The sequence below is a fragment of the Gymnoscopelus braueri genome (assembly GCF_963280865.1).
Source record: "Gymnoscopelus braueri genome assembly, chromosome: 12".
Taxonomy (NCBI): domain Eukaryota; kingdom Metazoa; phylum Chordata; class Actinopteri; order Myctophiformes; family Myctophidae; genus Gymnoscopelus; species Gymnoscopelus braueri.
The window spans coordinates 42,482,039-42,501,343 of record NC_137614.1 but is presented as its reverse complement, the minus strand read 5'-3'; the positions used below and the strand labels follow the sequence as shown (position 1 = coordinate 42,501,343).

Genomic DNA, 19,305 nt, shown 5'->3' with positions numbered 1-19,305 from the left:
ACCTTATGATCAGGTTTTAGGGTTGAAAAATATCATGGCACCCCATCTTTAACTCTTGAGAGCGTAAAATGAATGGTTTCATTTTACGCTCTCATTTTCCGGGGGAGGAAAGCTGGGCGGGCAGGCTGACACTCGTCAATGCACATACTACTCCTACGGGCTAGGGGGCGGCGGCATGTCAGCGCAGCGGGGGGTGTTGAACGGGAGGTGTACTATAGGATGGAGGCGCTACGTACCCCCGATGGAGGCTCCTCTCTGACAGGTGAGCCAACAGCAGTGGAAAGCAGTGGGAGGAATTAATTGGCATAATGACTAGATTGGGGAGTAAAAAGGGATTGGATATAATTGGCTTGACTGGAGTCCCCCAGGGCCCTGTAGTGGGTCCGCTAGTATTTCACTCTACAGTCTCTGTACACTGAATCTCTTCGCTGAGAATAGCCGATCTACAGGTAGAGAAACTGGAGGAGAAAAGGTTAATAAATGGATGCCTGATTCTCGCCCCCCAGAATAGGGACGCTTGGGTTCAAGTGGTTAACCATTTAAACCCTATACTTTAGTTGACCGGGGTCCCTCAGGGCTCTACACTAGTATTTCCCAAAAATATCCGGCTATATTCGCCAAATGTTCACCCCAGCATTCGGTTGCTAGGTTTCAAGTGGTTAAAGGTTTAATGACATTCACTTTTACACCACATTCAAAGTCTTTGTCCTGGTCCTTCAAAAGTGTACAAAAAGTTTTAAGTGAAAATTCCATTCCAGTGATCCATGGCAGGTGTTTTTCTCTCACATTTCTAAAGCCTTTTCAACTGCAATGAAAAAAGAAATCTTTGCCTGCGGGTGTCGCTGGTGAGGGTTTTTGCCTGTCAATCATCGCCTCTGCTCCGCCCCCCCAAAGGAAAGGATAGGGGAGGGGAGGGGCGAGGAGGAGAGTGGGCGGGATTAATCGACTGTGACCTCACTGTCGAAGGGCCAAGCTCAGATTACTTTTCAGCCTAATTATTCAGAAAACCCCAGACCACAGAAAATCCACTGAATGTTCTAAGTTCAGGTTTTTTGGGTGTAATTGAGGTCATAAAACCCCAAATAAAACATTGAAAATAAAAAAAGTGAAAATGAATGTCATGATACCTTTAAGGATACAATGGGGGTTCTCTCCACATCTCCCTTGAAGATAATCACAGTATGCTTGGCCTGCCCGCCCAGCTGCATCCGATTTAACGGTGGGCCGACGTGATGAGACACTCTGTCTCACGGGATCTTTCTGTTTTTCTCATGTTCTGATTGAATTCCGACTGTCAGGTTGTAGATCAAAGAGCTGCTTCTGTCTGTCTGTCTGTCCCCTGAATGTCCATCTGATAGATAGATCTGATGGGACTAACTGTCTGTCTGTCTGCCAGACGAAGGAATTCAACCGTGGGCCGATATGCCGACTGTAAAAGCTAACTGACACAGTCCCAACGGAAAAGCAATGAAGAGTGAGAGAGAGAGATAGGGGGAGAAAGACAGAGCATTTGACTGAAATGGAGGTCAGTGGAGTGAGAGAGCATGAGGACACAGCAGAGAGAGAGAGAGAGAGAACAGAGAGAGGAGAGAGAAGTGAGAGAGAGGATAGAGGGAGAGAGAGAAGAGAGAGAGGAGACAGAAAAGAGCGAGAAAGACAGAGCGAGCACTTGAGCGAAATGGAGGTTAGTGGAGTGAGAGAGCTTGAAGAAGAGAGAGAGAGAGAGAGGGTGGAAGAGGGATATATTGAGCTTGTCTGAGTTGTCATACAGTATCAGTAATCTCATTCCAGGCCATCTGGGAGTCTGCAGTTCTATGTATGGAAGGAAAGTAGAGAGGGGAAAAGATTAATAAATTGATGCCTGATTCTCGGTTAAAGTCTCCGCTCTGCCCTTAATGACTCCAAAGTATTAAAACATACCTAATCTGCAGCTGTGTTAAACCCTTCAACTCTTCCTCCATGATTCTAGGCAGTTTCTATAGAGCTGTTTATTTTTTTCCCTTAAATTTTTTAGAGAAGCTCAAATACATTGAGAAATATTTCTGAATCTTTGCTGAGACTTTAAGCCGGATAAACCTGCATATGCTGTCAAAAGCTGTTTTAATGCTGAAAAGAAGATTTCTGGCAGAAAGCGGGAGGTCGGTTCATACGGTACAGTGGGTACAGTAGACCACTGTTTCTCAACCTTGGGTCCGGGGACCACCAGGTGTCGAAATTGACTCTTTATGGGTCTGTACCTCGGAGACTAGAAATGGAAAATGGAAATGAATGAATGGATGGAAATGAACCAAACGGACCCTTACGTCCGCTTGGTTCCATTTCTACACTCTTGGGTGGGAGAGTCGGAGAGCCGGGGGCAGTCTGGGCACGGAAGTGTTGGAGGTGGACGGGGTAGCAAAAGACGTTGGTGTCTTTGGCGCTTTGCCTTGCTTCCGCTGCTTAAGGCCGATCGATTTCGAGTCCCTGGACACCGTTTCCATGTTTCTCTGCATCAGGCAGCACAGGAGCCACTGTCTGGTGGTCCCCTGTCTCAGGAAGGATGGTAGGCATATGATTTATAGATGCCACACACACACACACACACACACACACACACACACACACACACACACACACACACACACACACACACACACACACACACACACACACACACACACACACACACACACACACACACACACACACACACACACACACACACAATGGTTAGGGAGCTACCCAGAAACATGATTGAAAATTAGGTGACAGTGATTAGACAATTAGTTGAAGTGTGTGTGTGTGTGTGTGTGTGTGGGGGGGGGGGGGGGTTGGTGACAGCAGGCAGGAGGGTCTTCACTAACCAAAAACGTCTTTGTCAATGAATGACATCCCTGTAATGAGATGTGTAAAGGTGAAACGTCACTTGTCACTTAAAGCACACACACACACACACACACACACACCATACCACACACACCATACCACACACTGTCACACATACCCAGGGGTCCAGGTCCCTCGGCTGAGTAAATGTTATTCACATTTCTACGACAGGAGGGGGGGCACACAGCCCCCCCACTGGCGTTTACAACCAATCAGCTTGTGTCGCACAGACCCGTGCCCCTCCCCCCGGGGCTCTGAGGACCCCCTCCGTGTGTTTAGAGTAGGCAGGGGGTGAAAGGTCAGAGCGTGGGGGCTGCATGGTAATCAGTTTGGGGAGGAGGTCTCTAATCACAGTTAGTGGTGGTCCGCACGACCCTGCAGCTGAGATCATGTGACCTTGACCAGGGAACGGGCCTGTCCCAACAGCTGGCACTTTTTAATACTCTTTTTTAAATTAGGGTGTTTCAGTATAATCGTCACTGTTGGGTAGAATGTCCATAACCGTTCCTTTTTTTTATTATTTTTAAAACATTTAGAAATAGTTCAAATAGCCGATCTACAAGCTCAGAAGGTGCGTTGTGAGTCTAGTTTACTACTTTTATGCCACACTCTCTATGCCATGATGAAGTAGTAGGGCATTCATTTATGAAAAAAGGAAAAACATAAAAAGTTGAAATATGGAGTTACAAGGCTTCTGCCTGACAGTAACGATATGCGTGTATCATGAGTTCATGACAATGCATGAGCAACATATTTACTCATTTACATCTTGCATATTCAAATATTTACTGGGGGTCAAATGGAATAAATTAATTGTGAAATAAAAATAGTTAATTGCACACTAAACCGGTTTTAAAAAATCTGAATAGTAATCTAGTTATGACAAAAAAGGAAAAAAACAAGGGCACTCTTGTTGATTTTTTATTTTATTTCTTTAAGCTTTTATTGCCCAATGCATACACAGTAGTAAAAAGAAATGCACCTAAGCGTTGCAGCACACAGCCTTAATCAGGGTGACTAAAGAGTTTGATACCCAATTAGAATAAAAAGATTAAACAAAAAACAAATGAATGAATTGTTTAAAAAGACAGAATGGAGGGGTATGGGATTGGGGTGGGGTGCGGTGGGCTTGAGGTGGGGGTATACGATGTATGGCTGCCTTTGGCAACCTCAGACAAGCAGCTGGCACTCCTGAACAAAAAAAGCAATTCATCATGGTGGTGTCATGATTAAGTTACTTTGCTTTGTTTGCAGATTAGATTTTAGTTTGACTCGCTTTCCAGACGAGTATCACGTCAAGTTTGCTTTCTTTTTAGTTGAATTGAACGTCTGGGGAATAACTTCAATTCACCACTTTATCCCTGACTTCCCTATGCTGCGCATGTCAGTGTCTGAAAAAGCCAAAAATCCCCCCCAAAAAAGCATAATGTTCAAATCCTCAAAATGTTCAATTTAATTAGCAAAAATGTCAAACTTTTCTAAAACAGCAGAAAATTGCAGATGGCAGAGAGCTTGTAGATCATCTATTTCCGCTATTCATCATAAGACGCAGTATATCGGGCAATTTTTTTTAAAATGCTGTATATGCCTATAGTATATAGAGGCAGGCTTGATCTCTATGTTAATCACACATGCATTATTCAGTAATGCACCAACGCTGCATGGTGCTTTGACGCAGGATGCAAAAGACTACGCCCGCGCTCATTGGACATGCGTGAATCCGAGCCCTACTGAATATTAATGCAGCTTCAAACGTCAGCCTCCATCCAAGCTGTGTACATGGTTACATTGATGAATAATTACACACAGCTAACGAGCCAGCGTGTTCGCCGCATCATCTGGGAGTTATTTAGCAACACTTCAAAACATCCCGTTTCCTCCCCAGATTTGCTGAGGGAGTCTCTTGAGCTAAATTACAGGGATGTTTCACAGTGTTGACAATCATGTTTTTAACATTGTCTCTTTTTCATCTATTTTATGAACAAGATAATTTCAAATGTGTTTGTTTGCATATTTATGTGAGACGCGAGTAGCCTGATGCTGCATTCACACTAGCGGCGACGAAGCGACAGGCTACAAGTCATTTTAAGTAGAAGCCAGTAGCGACTTTGATTGATTGATTGATTGATTGAATACTTAACTCTCTCAGTGCCAAGCCACGAGTTATCCCAAGTTTTTTCTGAATGCCCTCAGTGCCAAGAACGAAAAATCTTTTTTGGGGGAAAAGAATGTTCAGAACCCAAGATATCGTGATCCGAAGATTTGCTGCTCCATTCACTTCTTGTTTAACTTATTACTGAAAAGGCGTATCTCGGCTCCTGAGCACTGAAAAAATAAATAAAAAAAATTGCTGGCACAGTATGAACATATTTTTTTTTTCATTGGCACTGAGAGAGTTCATTTCGAAGTTTGCAGAAAAAAAGCACATGAAAGTACAGTTCAAATACAAGGTCAACTAAATAGGATTTAAAATCCCCAAAAGGCCTATGGCTTGTTTCAATTGGGGTCCTTTGTACTCAATTCATAGTGACATTAAATGACAGACAGATATACACTACTATGCAGAACATCATATAAACAGTTAACAAAAAATATCTACAGTAAGCAGTTTGAGGGGGGGGGGGGGGCTAGGTTAAGACTTTTACAGGGGCCAGTTTCGAGTTGCAGCCACCTGAAGGTACTCTTTTAGGGCAGTTTTGAAGGAGAGAAGGGTTTTACACTACTTTTGGTAGGGCATTCCACATTTTTGTTGCATAGCAGGAGAACGAATTCAACCCCTTGTTTGTGCCAAATCTGGGTTGGACGTGATCAGTGGAGCTACCTCTGGTGTTGTGATTGTGGACTTTGTTTACGTTTTAGAAGTGCTTTGACAGGTGCATGGGTATCTTAACGTTGTGGTGTATCTTGTAGACCAGGCCCATTGCAAGTTGCTGTACTCTGTCCTCTACCCTGAGCCATCCGACGCTAAGTGAGCAGGGGTTAGACATGAACATGAAAAATGATGACCGACACTTGTGTGACGCGCTACAAATCTAAGTTAGCCTGGACTCAACTTTATTCAGCGCTCCAATGACGCAGTGAAGCATATAGGACCTCACGTGAGGAGCGAGTCACAACCACATCTTTTTCGGTGGCACTACAATATTATATAAGATTGGCCTACACATCAGCAGGAATCACTGCTTTAACTTTTTAAGATGTTCGTTATTTCCACTTTGAAACTGCTCTATAAATAAAGTGTGGGGTCGCCCAAAAACGTCCCCCATAAAAGGGGTCATGGCATAAAAATTTGAGAACCCCTGATATAGGTCAATCATATGTTTATCTTTCAGTGTTTCTAGACCCCTTCTCTCCTCACAATTACTGCAAATTGTAAATTGAACACAAACAAATTCTTGCTACTAATCAGTTCCCGGTGCTATTCATCTCCACTCTTTTTGTTTACGCAGTGTGGCTTGAGCAACACTTCAATGGCAACACGACAGCTGTGTATACTATCTGGCCATGCTTCAAGGTTTAGTAGTTTTGTCGGCATTAGTGTGAATGCAGCATGAGGCAGGTCAGGGTTAAGTTGGCTCTACTCAAGGACATCAAACCTCTAACCTGCTTAGCTGACTGTCTCACATAAACATCTGGCCTGCCCTCCACCACCAGGCTGTTGTCCACTCTGTCCTGGTTAATAACATCACTAATATCACTTAAAATATCACTCATTATTCACCCTGGTGAGTACATCACCCAGGTACGTTGAAACGTTGGCAGTAGCCTTAACAAATATTTTTGCATCGAGGCTGGAGCGTGCGACTATTCCATTTTTCCTTGATTAAAATCACTACCAACATATGTTCAACCTGGTGGCTCAGTTCTGACACGGTGAAAGCCTGTGAGGATTGACGTCACTTGATGAGAGAGCAGGGATTGTGTCGGGGATGAGGACACCTGGCGCGGGATTGTGATGCTAATTGTCCCTCTGCCGCCAGGTCAGTCCTGTCGGATCAAGAGAGAAAGGCACTCGTCTCACACGTGCACACACACACACACACACACACACACACCATACCATACCGTAGGCATCTGCACAGATGGAGACCGCCGTTCTTTTACTCCTGTCTCTCTCACAGACACACGTTTGGCACCTGTTTGCTGCGAGAGATAACATGACGTAGCGCCGAGGGAATCCTTTGTCTCCTGTGCTACCGAAAACGATGTGACACTCTACACCACTTCAACACGCACACACCCCCCAGCACGCGCACACACACACACACACACACACACACACACACACAATGCACATGCACATACACAAAGTACACATAGTACAAGTTGATTCAAACACAAATGCGTGCAGAGATCAATATCAAACGCTCGTCTCCCTCTTTCTCGAACACATGTGCGTGTTCATTCAGCCGCACCGAGAGGGGTGAGGCCCATATCTCCTTACCTCAGCACCACCCTCTCACAGCTGCGGGCTAACACATCTCCCACCCTGCTCTGCTCTCCTGTGGGATTCTTAAATTGCCCGAGGCAAGGGGCAGGGAGGTCGAAAGAGGGGGGGGGGGGTCAACCTTGAAGGAGGGTGGGGGGGTTGGCAGGCACTAAAGCCCCAGTTACTGTATACTATGGTGCATTGTGAGCTTGTACAACTAACTTGGTACCCGAGTATACGGTATCCCTCTGGCTCTCAGTTTGTCTGTGTGTCTGTCTGCCAGAACATGGAAGTTTCTTTCTCTCTCTCTCTCCCTCCCTCTCTCTCTCGCTCTCCCCTTCTTCTGCTCTTTATATTATTAATTAATGGAGGTTTTCCAGTGCACGTATAGCAGATGCACTTGTGTTACCATCGTTTGCGCTGCTCCCTAATAACGAAACACGACGTTAAGCATAATTGCTGCAACTGCGGTTCATCCGTAGCTGCAGTGCGCTGTCACACCTCATGAACACACACACCCGGGAATATCGATGAATTCTAAACATGGATTGCGTTTTATACTGCAGTCTGAAACTCAAGCACACACATACTAGATTCTTTAGTTTTCCTCTCTTGCCTGCAGAGGATCTGATTATACTCTCTGTGGTGTCATCACAGCTCACAGCCCAAGCACTCTGGTGGTGGCCCACTGCCTAAACAGACACCTGGTGCCACACACACACACACACACACACACACACACACACACACACACACACACACACACACACACACACACACACACACACACACACACACACACACACACCAAAGGCACCATACCGTACATGCCAAGGGGCTTTGGGGCCAGATGGGCATACATCCTTATCCTTGAGATAAGATTGACTATGTTCAATGTCTTGCCGTCACACAAATTCATCCCATCCCAATGAGCCTCTCGAGCCAGATTGAAACGGTGACCGCTGACTGACCATCTCTCTGTGTGGTTTGTTGTCGTCTCCTCTTAACAGAACAGCCAGGTGGTGGAGCTGCAGAGGAACAGCCTGCGTGACGACATCAAGGAGTACAAGTTCAGAGAGGCTCGCCTGCTGCAGGACTACACCGAGCTGGAGGAGGAGAACATCTCCCTGCAGAAGCAGGTGTCTGTGCTCAAGCAGAGCCAGGTGAGCAGTGTTGATTTCGTCGACTAAAACCATGACGAAGAATGTCTGTCAACAACCTTTTTTCACTTACGAAAACGAAATGAAAACGAAATAAAATTTGTACAAATGGGTCCATTTGGTTCCATTTGAGCACTCTCAGAGTGTACAGACCTGTAAGGGTCCGTTTTGAACCCTCTCAAGGAACCCTGAGGGTCCTTGGACGCCATGTTGAGAACCACTGATATAAACACTCATGAAGAAAAAGTATAGAAGCGTAAAAAGCATACCAAAATCATCAATCATTCATAGATTCCACCAGCATGCAGCACAATAGCATACTGATACAACAAGATACTATACATTCAGCTGAGTTGGCTCATCAGAGACATGTAAGCCCGTAGCTAGAGGCAGCTTTTCTGAAGTCTTTGATAAGACACACACACACATCCACACACACTCAGATTTAATTAAGATCAAAACCTCCGTACTGTGATTTAATAAAGAGATATGTATCTCACTTTGATTTGGCAAATGTGTCAAATTAACCACCAGAATGAAACGGAGATCCTCACTGTTGATGGCACAAAAACACACTGCTCAACTTCATTCAAATGGGTGACTAGAAAAACATAAATGAATTGTATATTCAATGCATAATAACATGCACATAATAGCTGAATTTCCAAGTATGGTATTTCCATTTATTGACTGTGAGACCTGGAGTCTTTTATTACTGTCTGTCTGCCCTTGTCACTGGGTCCAAGAAACAAAGATATGACTTTATTGGGTGGCCGGTGAAATCCTATCTGCAAGGGGAAATTAAATGTAGTTTATCGTCATCTAGGTTAAATCTGTGTTCTCATATAATCCAGCCACTCCCATCTGGTTGAACAGACATGGACCAGATATTATGTGTATATTTGTTTGTTATATCTGTATATGATGTGTATTGTCGCTGTCATGTGGAAACCATGTCCAAAACTGATCTGTGTTCCAATCTATCCAATTTACAGTAGTCATTTAGTCACAAACTCTTGTTAATACTTTTCATTGGTCAAATATTTATAAAACGCACAGTATTAACCACTTTGAAAATAGCGAACATAGCTGATCTACAAACTGCTTCTACAAACAATATGTTATGCTGGGGGGTCCCCAGCAAAAGTAGTTAATGTAGCAGAACAATCATTTTAACCACTTTATCCATCTATATGTTGGCTATTAAAAAATAGCAGATCTACAAGCTCACAGCGCATCATGTTTTTTAAAAATATCAAAAATGTTTGGAACATTTTGAATAATTAAAAAAAGTAAATTTAACAAATCTTCTCTTCTGAGCGCACAAAACCTTCTCAGATGGCGGGTCTGCGGCCATGTCTTCCTTGACACGAAAATGTTTGAGCCACCGTGTTATGTTCTACCTGTGTTCATCCCTTAATCACACTAACGTGTCCCCTGCCTGCCCTGGCCGTCTGTCCTGCTTTTTCAGGTGGAGTTCGAGGGTCTGAAGCACGAGATCCGTCGTCTGGAGGAGGACACCAATGTCCTGAACAGCCAGCTGGAGGAGGCCATCCGCCTGAAGGAGATCGCTGAGCGGCAGCTAGGAGAGGCTCTGGAGACCATCAAGACTGAGAGGGAGCTCAAAGCCTCCCTCAGGAAGGAGCTGTCCCACTACATGAGCATAGGAGACTCCATGTACCACAGGTACTACTACACCCACTACATGAGCATAGGAGACTCCATGTACCACAGGTACTACTACACCCACTACATGAGCATAGGAGACTCCATGTACCACAGGTACTACTACACCCACTACATGAGCATAGGAGACTCCATGTACCACAGGTACTACTACATAGAAACCTCTTATCTCCATATTTTTTACTTTTTATGTTTGGTAAATTAACGCCCTACTTGATCATTACTACAGCGTCACACAAAAGTATCAAAAGTAGCAGATCCACAAGCTCGAAACGCGGCGCAAAGCACTATTTCTTTCTGTTATACAACCAAGTATAAAGTAGGCTTAAAGGGATAGTTCACCCCAAAAATTACTTATTTTCTATCAATTACACACCCCATGAAGCCTTGAAATAATGCAACGTTTTTAGTTTTTGTCGCATTCCTAAGCTAATAATTTCATGTCATCAAATTATTGACTTAGGAATGCGACACAAACAGAAACATCTCCATGAATTCAAGTTTCTATAGGTTGAGTAATCGATACGAAAAAAGTCATTTTGGGGGTGAACTATCCCTTTAAGTGTTTAATCATACTAATCGATTTAGTTGATTCACATTCACATTTTTTGTGTCAATTCGTTGATATATAATAAATAAAAAAGGTGCTTCTTGATTATTTGATTAATCGAAAAAGTAATCAATAGAATAATAGGCAATAAAATAATGGATAGTTCCAGCCATATTTTCAACATTCTATCTCTCTCTCTCTCTCTCCCTCCAGCCCACTCAGCATCTCTCTGGACGGTCTGAAGTTCAGCGACGACGCCGCCACAGAGCCCAACAACGACGAGGCGCTCAACGGCTACGAGAACGGCTTCAGCAAGCTGAGCGGCACCATCACCGACGGCAACCGCATGGCCACGCCCAAGAAGGAGGACCTGTTCCGCCCCGTCCCCAGCCTGGTGGACGACCTGCTCAGCGAGCTCAACATCTCCGAGATCCAGAAACTCAGACACCAGCTGCTGCAGGTGTGTGGTTTGTTTTACGACACGCTAAGCATTCTAGAACAGCCATTCCCAACCTGTGTGGCAATTGGGCCCTAAAATAATAATAATAATGTATAACATTAATATAAAAAAACATCCTGTGAATGGTATTTTTTCATTAAAACCTTGAAAAGGGAATTTTCATTGTGATACTAACGGTGGAACTACCATAGTATGCTACACTAGTTCCATTGATCCAACCCGGAACACAATGGATTGATTAATCGATCATTAAGATAAACATGCTCTGAAAATGCACACGGCCCACTGGGAACTACTAAATATAGAGCTTTCTGTCTTTTATTTTATTTTGGTGCTATTCCTGTAAAATCAATCATTTTAGTCAATGTTTTTGTCCAACATAAACACAACAACAACATCCCATCCGTAACCATCCCCCAATACCAAATAATTGTAAATGACATACTGTACACGGGATGAAAACGGGGATAAACATAAAATGTGGGACATGCATGTCCAGTAGACATCACTGGATGTCAGCATAAATTTACATTTTAAACACCAGAAATCTGTACATCAAATACTTTTAAGACTGCTGTATACCGCCGCAATTTCACTAATTGCATTCGGCTGGGCCTTTACCTTTCACATGCTAATGGCCTTTTTGTTGTTCAAATATTGATTTTTCATAGAGTCAAGTATATCGTCAGTGTCCAGCTGGGACCAGCTAACTCCATTTTCAGTTTTTTTTTTTTTTTCCATAAATCAATGCTATTGAACCCCCTCTACATCTGTGTAATTTTTTTTTTAATAATAACATATGAAAAGTATTAACTCTTTGACTGCGGACGACGCGATAACGCGTCAAGTGCTACTTTGTCCAGTTGGCCGTCGACGCGCTCGACGCGCTGGACGCGCGTTCATTGTTTAATCTCTGATTGCGCTATGCTGCTTAATATTCAATGTTATTCTCGAGTTCCACTTACTTCACGGACATCTGCATCCGGTTTCATGACCTGGATTCCGTTTCCGGTTTTTGATTCTTTTCCCCAGTCATTTTCGTCCAAAATAGGTAAATAAACGGTCTTTCACACGGTATGACGGACAAACGGACAGTTTCTCTTCTATAATCTATGGTCTGGGTGACGATCAGTCATCGCCGTCGTATATCACAACGTAATTTTCGCCGATCAAAACAATGGGGGGGACGTCACATCCGTTTTCATGTTTTTCCTTGTCTAATCTATGAAGAAGGGTGAGAGAGACCCAACGACATGATCAAAGCTGTCATGTGCTGCGCTCTAGTGGCGGATTTGTGCTGGGTCTTTACATTATGTGTCCTTAAATTATTTTCATGAGAAAAATTCAAAATATAAAAATAAAAAAACACGAAAATTGCTGGCACTGGGGGAGTACTTTATGAAAATACTCTGGCAGTCAAAGAGTTAAAAAGCGCCTCTGACGAAAACTCCTAACTCCATTGGACCCTCAAACTGTCCGTCAAGAACAAACAACTCCCCCCTCCTCTTAGGCTCTCAGAGAAGCTGTGCTCTGTATGAGGCAGACAGGGAGAAGATTTTTCAATGCTTTTGGGAGAACATAAACTGGGAAGAGAAGAGAATGTATGTGCAAGGTTTGATAGATGTCACCCCAGTAAAGAGGAGAAGGGTGTCTTCACAAAGGTCATCTGCTCGTGTTTTCTTTTTAAATGTTAATGGACAGAGAATGAGTGTGTGCAGGAGTTTGTTTCAAACATCTCCAAGAGCTCAAGGAGATCATGCCAAAAGACTTTCACAGCTTTTATGACAATCTAAAGCACTAAGAAACACCCACCACACACACGCAACACACAACACACAACACACAACAGTGTGATAATAAAATGTTGATAGGTATATGATAGGTAAATTCAACTGTGGTTGTTATTGTTAGTGCAGTAGGCTACAGATTTGATAGGCTACAGATTCTATTTTTCATGAATGTATTTTGTATTTATATGCCATTTATTTATTGTTGGTGTGCCATGATTGCTTTTGTTAAATACATGATTGAGTATTGAGGCAGAATTGTTTGTTGCACTCAACTGTAGAAGAACAACAGTGGTAACAGTTAGATCCATGGTTGTTTACAATGCATGTTAAAATAAAAGTTGTTTAAGTACAGAATTCAGCTTGATCTATACTTAGTATATGAGGATGGCGCTCACCATAAATAGCTGATCTCCAAGCTCACAATGCGTTGTGATGTGTTGTGAGCTTTGAGATCCATTGCCAGCTGTTCTTATCAATGATGGACAAAACCTCCTAACTCCACTTGCGCTGGATTTGTGTTTGGACAAAACTCCTAACTCCACTTGAGCTGGATTTGGGTAAAGTGGTGATAATATAATGACACATGCAAGTATCTGATAATATATAAAGTCACAATACCAAGTTTGATGAGGCAGTATTGCTTTGTTTTAAAAATATAAGGTTTTCTTCATTTTCAGAAAAATTGATATTTTGTTTTTCATTTCCTGAACAATTACCATTTTGGATTTAGCTGGTTCCGGCCGGACAGCAGAGATATAAAGGATCATTTAGCTCTGAGACCAACCTTATTCAGTGCTGATCTCTCATTGCACAGACATATGGATATGGATATGTATAGGACAAATTGACTGGAATTCCTGAAATACCCAGATCACTGTAAATGACCCATCTCACCTCACAGATGGGTGAACCCTTAATGGCACACATCAGTCTTTCCACCAGCGGAGGTCGGGATATTTGCTCGATAGAGGAGTTGTTTGGAAAGGCTCCATCCATCTTATTATGATGCATTTATATGTCACTGACCCCTTGCAGCCGATAACCAGATCAATAACAGACCACTCACACACAGTCATTAAAGCACCAGGCCATTTCCTCTACAATTCCTTTCCATTCCATACATTATGATACTTGGACCTCCTTTTACATTCATTTCTAAGCACTGGTGCAACAATAGCTCATATAGGCCATCTACAAGCTCATGGCGCGATGCAATGCGTTGTGAGCTTGCAGATCTGCTATTTTGCCCTTTAATTGTTTTTGTAATATTTTTGTAAAGTGCTTTCAACCCCAATTCCTAAAGGCTGCATTCTCCTTTCAAACATGTTAGATGTGGTTCTTCAAGCCAGTGGAGTCATGTCCTTATTGAGTCAGTGGAGTCATGTCCTTATTGAGTCAGTGGAGTCATGTGCTTATTGAGTCAGTGGAGTCATGTCCTTATTGAGTCAGTGGAGTCATGTCCTTATTGAGTCAGTGGAGTCATGTCCTTATTGAGTCAGTGGAGTCATGTGCTTATTGAGTCAGTGGAGTCATGTGCTTATTGAGTCAGTGGAGTCATGTCCTTATTGAGTCAGTGGAGTCATGTCCTTATTGAGTCAGTGGAGTCATGTGCTTATTGAGTCAGTGGAGTCATGTCCTTATTGAGTCAGTGGAGTCATGTCCTTATTGAGTCAGTGGAGTCATTTCCTTATTGAGTCAGGGGAGTCATTTCCTTATTGAGTCAGGGAGTCAGTTGGGGTGTGAGCTAGATCCTGGGCCAGGCTTCTAGCCACATCTAAAATCCCGTTAGAGACCTCCACCCCCCCCCCATCCCCATCCCTAGGCCGTTGAGCTTTGAGGCAGCAGGTGGTGGCACCAGCAGGAGGTGGCACCAGCGGGTGGTGCCACCAGTGGACCTCCTGCCATCTGCCAGATCGTCCCATGAGGCCACGCTTGAGCAATCACCAAGAATCAAGAGCGGTTTTATTTTTCAAGTACAAGCAGCGAAATGTTGGTGGGACCTGTTCTATGGAACAGAGCAATACAACACAAACAATAGTAATACAAAAATAAATAAAGGTAATAATACTGGATGAGATGGTGGTATAAGCAGAGACAGATAGAATGACAGGCACAATATCTTTTTGGCAGTAGTGGAAAAAAGGTGTGCAAGAGCAGAGGTGCAATTCTCTGCTTTTGCAGAGAGTGTTCATTTGTTTTGCCCTTTATCAAATATGTGGTCGCTTTAGTGCTTCCTGCTACGTCTCAGCGCTACTCAGATATTCAACCTGGATCTAGTGTATTGATGGTGAGTGTGTCTGGCTCAGACAATGTGTGACAATGGCCCAGACGTCACACTGCTAGGCCATTCCACAGATTCCAGACAGTAACCAGGAGAAACCAAAGCTTATTTACCGTACTCACTCAGCCATGCTCTGTTGTTCTTCTACCTCTCCTATTGATTAGTGACTCACCGATCAATAACACCAGCCAATCCGCTCCTTGTACACACGCCACCGGAACTCCCCAATGCCGTCAAGAATCACATCTAAAATGGCTGTTGTGGGAATAGGATGCGTATAGTGATGCGTGTTGGATGCCCTTTAACACACATTCTTCCACATTTAGGTCATGTCACTCTGCATTAGAGCATGCTAGAGGAGTCCTAGATGTAAATACACAGTGCCAAATAGTCCAAGCAATAAAGCAATTACAGTTTGCGGCATCCCCTGCAGCATTACAGTTTGCATCATAAACTGCGCATAATTTCTGTGGAGGTTATTGTTTGATTGACATCTTTATTGAACAATGCATATTATGCAACAACATGCAGATGCACATGAGGAGGTTATGTTTTAATTTAACCTTTATTTAACCAGGTAGACAAATTTAGAACAAATTCTTATTTACAATTGTGGCTTGGTAAAAAAGGAAGGCCTCTTGAGGGAGAGTGGGGGAGGGGCTAAAAGAAAACAAAGACATCAACATTCTGGTTAAAAGCAAGTAAAAAAACAAAAAACTAAGCAAGGAAAATAGACAATCAATATATAGAATCAATACAACAGAAACATAGACACTGCATCAGTGCAATATCCAGTTAAGACATTAAAACAAGCAGTGCTAACTGTGATGAGCATGCTTTATTGTACCATGTCATCCTTCTAATCTCCCTTAGTTTGAGTGCAGCAATCATGGAATGCTGAACCGTAAAATTAGTAGGCCCTTGAACTTGTCAAGGATGGCATTAATTACACCATGGCTTCCATTTGGGTGACATTCTTCCAGATCTAGGCCTATGTTCTCTACTAATGAATGTTTTATAAGGATGAGCATGACTGAAATGCTTTTAGATTATTCACAGTCTCCAGCACTTAAATATCTGTGTGTGTGTGTGTGTGTGTGTGTGTGTGTGTGTGTGTGTGCGCGCAACCGCGCGTCTGTGTGTGTGTAAGCGGACCCGCCCTGGTCTCTGCCAGTACTGAGCTCAACCTATTCCAAACACTCCTCAAGGTCAACGCTGACCCGGGTGCTCGGCTGGCCGGGGGCGGGGCAGCGGTGCCAGGCTCACATGCAAGTGCATTGTGGGTAGGGTTACAGGACATGTGATACTAATTGAAAGCGTAGGACCCATGCACACATCTAGCTTCCCGAGTATCCCTTCAAGGGGCCGTGTCCAAAGAAAGCATTTTCTGAGCTGCCTTTCTAGCTTGCGTTGCACGCTGGAGCATTGCGTGTCAGCGCTCACGGCATCCAGCGTTTTTTTTGCTGGAGTGCTCTGGGCATCAAAGTAGTTCAACTTTTGGGAGAGGAGTGCCGCTCCTCGATGTCACTTTCCCATGCAGAGAGTTGGAGAGACACGCCCACAGGCTTATTTGCGTCAACACCTAGGGATGTGCAAAAGTAAAATTTCCGTCTAGTCGGTGGGTAATCTCTCAAGAACAGATTCTGCAACTGCGTTGGAATCTGTCGGGGAGGTTCGTCATAACGTGTGCGCATGGGCGTGCCTTCAGATCAGGAAGCAGGCCGCGCTTTACCCAATCAAATGCAGTGGGCGGGATTCACGTGTCCGTCGATCCTTCCCCCCTCGAAACAAACCGAAACTAATTTAACAATAGCGTCCGCGGAGCAGACAAAACCACGGAAAGATATTCACATTTTAACTTACTCTTTCATCATAGAAACAAGTGGGCTTATAACCAATACGATCCATGTTCTCTGGGAGAAGTGGTGTTAGTGTTCCGTGTAGAAATATTGTTAGTGGGAATGAAAACATAGTCGCACCAACCGGAAGTGATGCGCTGAAGGCATACAACAAACACCGGTTTCCTTGCGCTCTGGCGTTACGTTTTCTTCCGCCCAGAGCCAACAGACATAGAACAAACAGCAGAGGGCGCTGTTTTTCATTTTCAGTTGGCGATGGGTTCCCAGATTGGTCGGTGGGTTGCCTGAGAGCAGTTAGTTTTTTTTTTAAACTTTGTTTTTTTTTGTGTTTTCACAGAAGCATTCATTATCTAAGCAAATCATATTTTATAAACATTGTAATATAACACTAATCCGAATCTGTTAACACTCATGGAAGACTCACAATAAAAGAAAAGGAAAAGAAAAAAAAATCTGAAAAAAGAAAAAGGTAAACATAAAAACTAAAAAACATCAAGTCCATAATAGTCTTCTCTCTCTCTATCCCACCTCCCTGTCTCTCCTCACCAGATGGAGCGTGAGAAGGTCAACCTGATGTCCAACCTGCAGGACTCCCAGAAGCAGCTGGAGCAGGCCAACGGCGCTCTGTCGGAGCACCAGGAGAAGGTCAACCGCCTGAGCGAGAACCTCAGCGCCATCCGCAAGCTCCAGGCCAGCAAGGAGCGCCAGTCGGCCCTGGACAACGAGAAGGAGCGCGACAGCCACGAGGACGGGGACTACTACGAGGTGGACATCAACGGACCCGAGATCCTGGAGTGCAAGTACAAGGTCAGATAAAAACGTGTTCCTTCCTTCCACGATGTGAAGATCTTTTCTCCAGGTTGTGGTGTCTGAAAGTGGGCAGTGGTGTAAAGTAACTAAGTACATTTAATGTACTCAAGTGCTTGTACTTAAGTGCAATTTTGAGGTACTTTTACTTTACTGGAGTATTTCCAATTGTCGATACTTTTACCTCTACTCCACTACATTTCAGAGGCAAATATTGTACTTGTACTCCACTACAATTATTTGAAAACTTTAATTACTAGTTACTTTGCAGATATAAATAATATTATATTATAAAACAAACATTAACCACTTTAGCCCAATTTTATACCTACAGTAGGCTATTTGAAAGCCTTCGCGACGCGTTGTGAGCTTGTAGATCGGCTATTTTCAAACATTTTAGTACTTTTACTTTTGATACTTTTAAGTACATTTTGATACGAATACTTTTGTACTTTTACTCAAGTAAATTTAGAATTACGGACTTTTACTTGTAACAGAGTACTTCTACATTGCAGCATTGATACCTTTGCTTAAGTAAAACATTTGAGTACTTTTTCCACACACTGGAAGCGGGTCAGCTAAACGGCGTCTCTTCTTCTCCAGGTTGCGGTGTCCGAGGCCGGCGAGCTCAAGGAGGAGCTGAAGACCCTGAAGGCCGAGTACCAGAGCTGTCAGTCCCGCTACGAGGAGGAGAGCCGGCGCCTGGAGAACGACGTCACCACGCTGGGACAGAAGCTGTCGCTGCTGGAGAAGAGCAGCCGCAAGGAGAGCGAGGAGAAGACCAGGCTGGAGAAGGAGCTGCGCAAGGTGAGGAGCAGACAGCACTCAACCGACACTCCTCCTCCTTCTCCTCAGTTCATCATTATTGTGAATTGCTGTATCATTTGTATTTGATTTTATTTCAACATTTTATTGTCAACACAGAATACAGGGTGAAAGTGAGGTGAAATTCTTCTTATTTATGCAGACTTCACTGTTGCAGTTCAACCCATTCAATCCGGGGAACGCGTCTCGTGTCATTTTAGATTTCTTTGGCTATTCAAAAATAGCAGATATACATGCTTGTAGATCTAAAATTTTTTGAAAAATCGTGAAGATTTGTGCAAATTTTTAAATATATATTTTCTAAAGCGAACATTTGTAAAATATTTTGTTCCAGGGACCCCCAGTCAGCAAAGATTTGAGTTACAAATGTTTGATATATATTCAAAGATTTTAACGAATTTTCAAGATTTTTCAAAAATAGCAGATCTACAAGCTCATAGCACGGCACTCTGTGCTGCACTATGAGCTTGTAGATCTGCTATTTTTTTATAGCCAAAGAAATCTAAAATGACAGAGATGCGTCCCCGGACTGAATGGGTTAAGAGAGTAGAATTAAGGGAGAACAAAAAACATAAAATGCATGAAAATAATAG

The 19,305-nt window shown here is 43.4% G+C and overlaps 1 protein-coding gene across 1 annotated transcript in view; it reads left to right on the top strand.

Moving 5' to 3' along the window:
* Positions 1-19,305, top strand: part of LOC308096883 (protein bicaudal D homolog 2-like) — an 87,805-nt gene that overhangs the window by 48,846 nt on the left and 19,654 nt on the right. Inside the window, exons 3-7 of the mRNA XM_080444390.1 lie at positions 8,305-8,457; positions 9,926-10,140; positions 10,904-11,150; positions 17,630-17,887; positions 18,491-18,694. Coding sequence (XP_080300516.1) covers positions 8,305-8,457; positions 9,926-10,140; positions 10,904-11,150; positions 17,630-17,887; positions 18,491-18,694 — 1,077 coding nt within the window. The remainder of the gene's footprint in view (positions 1-8,304; positions 8,458-9,925; positions 10,141-10,903; positions 11,151-17,629; positions 17,888-18,490; positions 18,695-19,305) is intronic.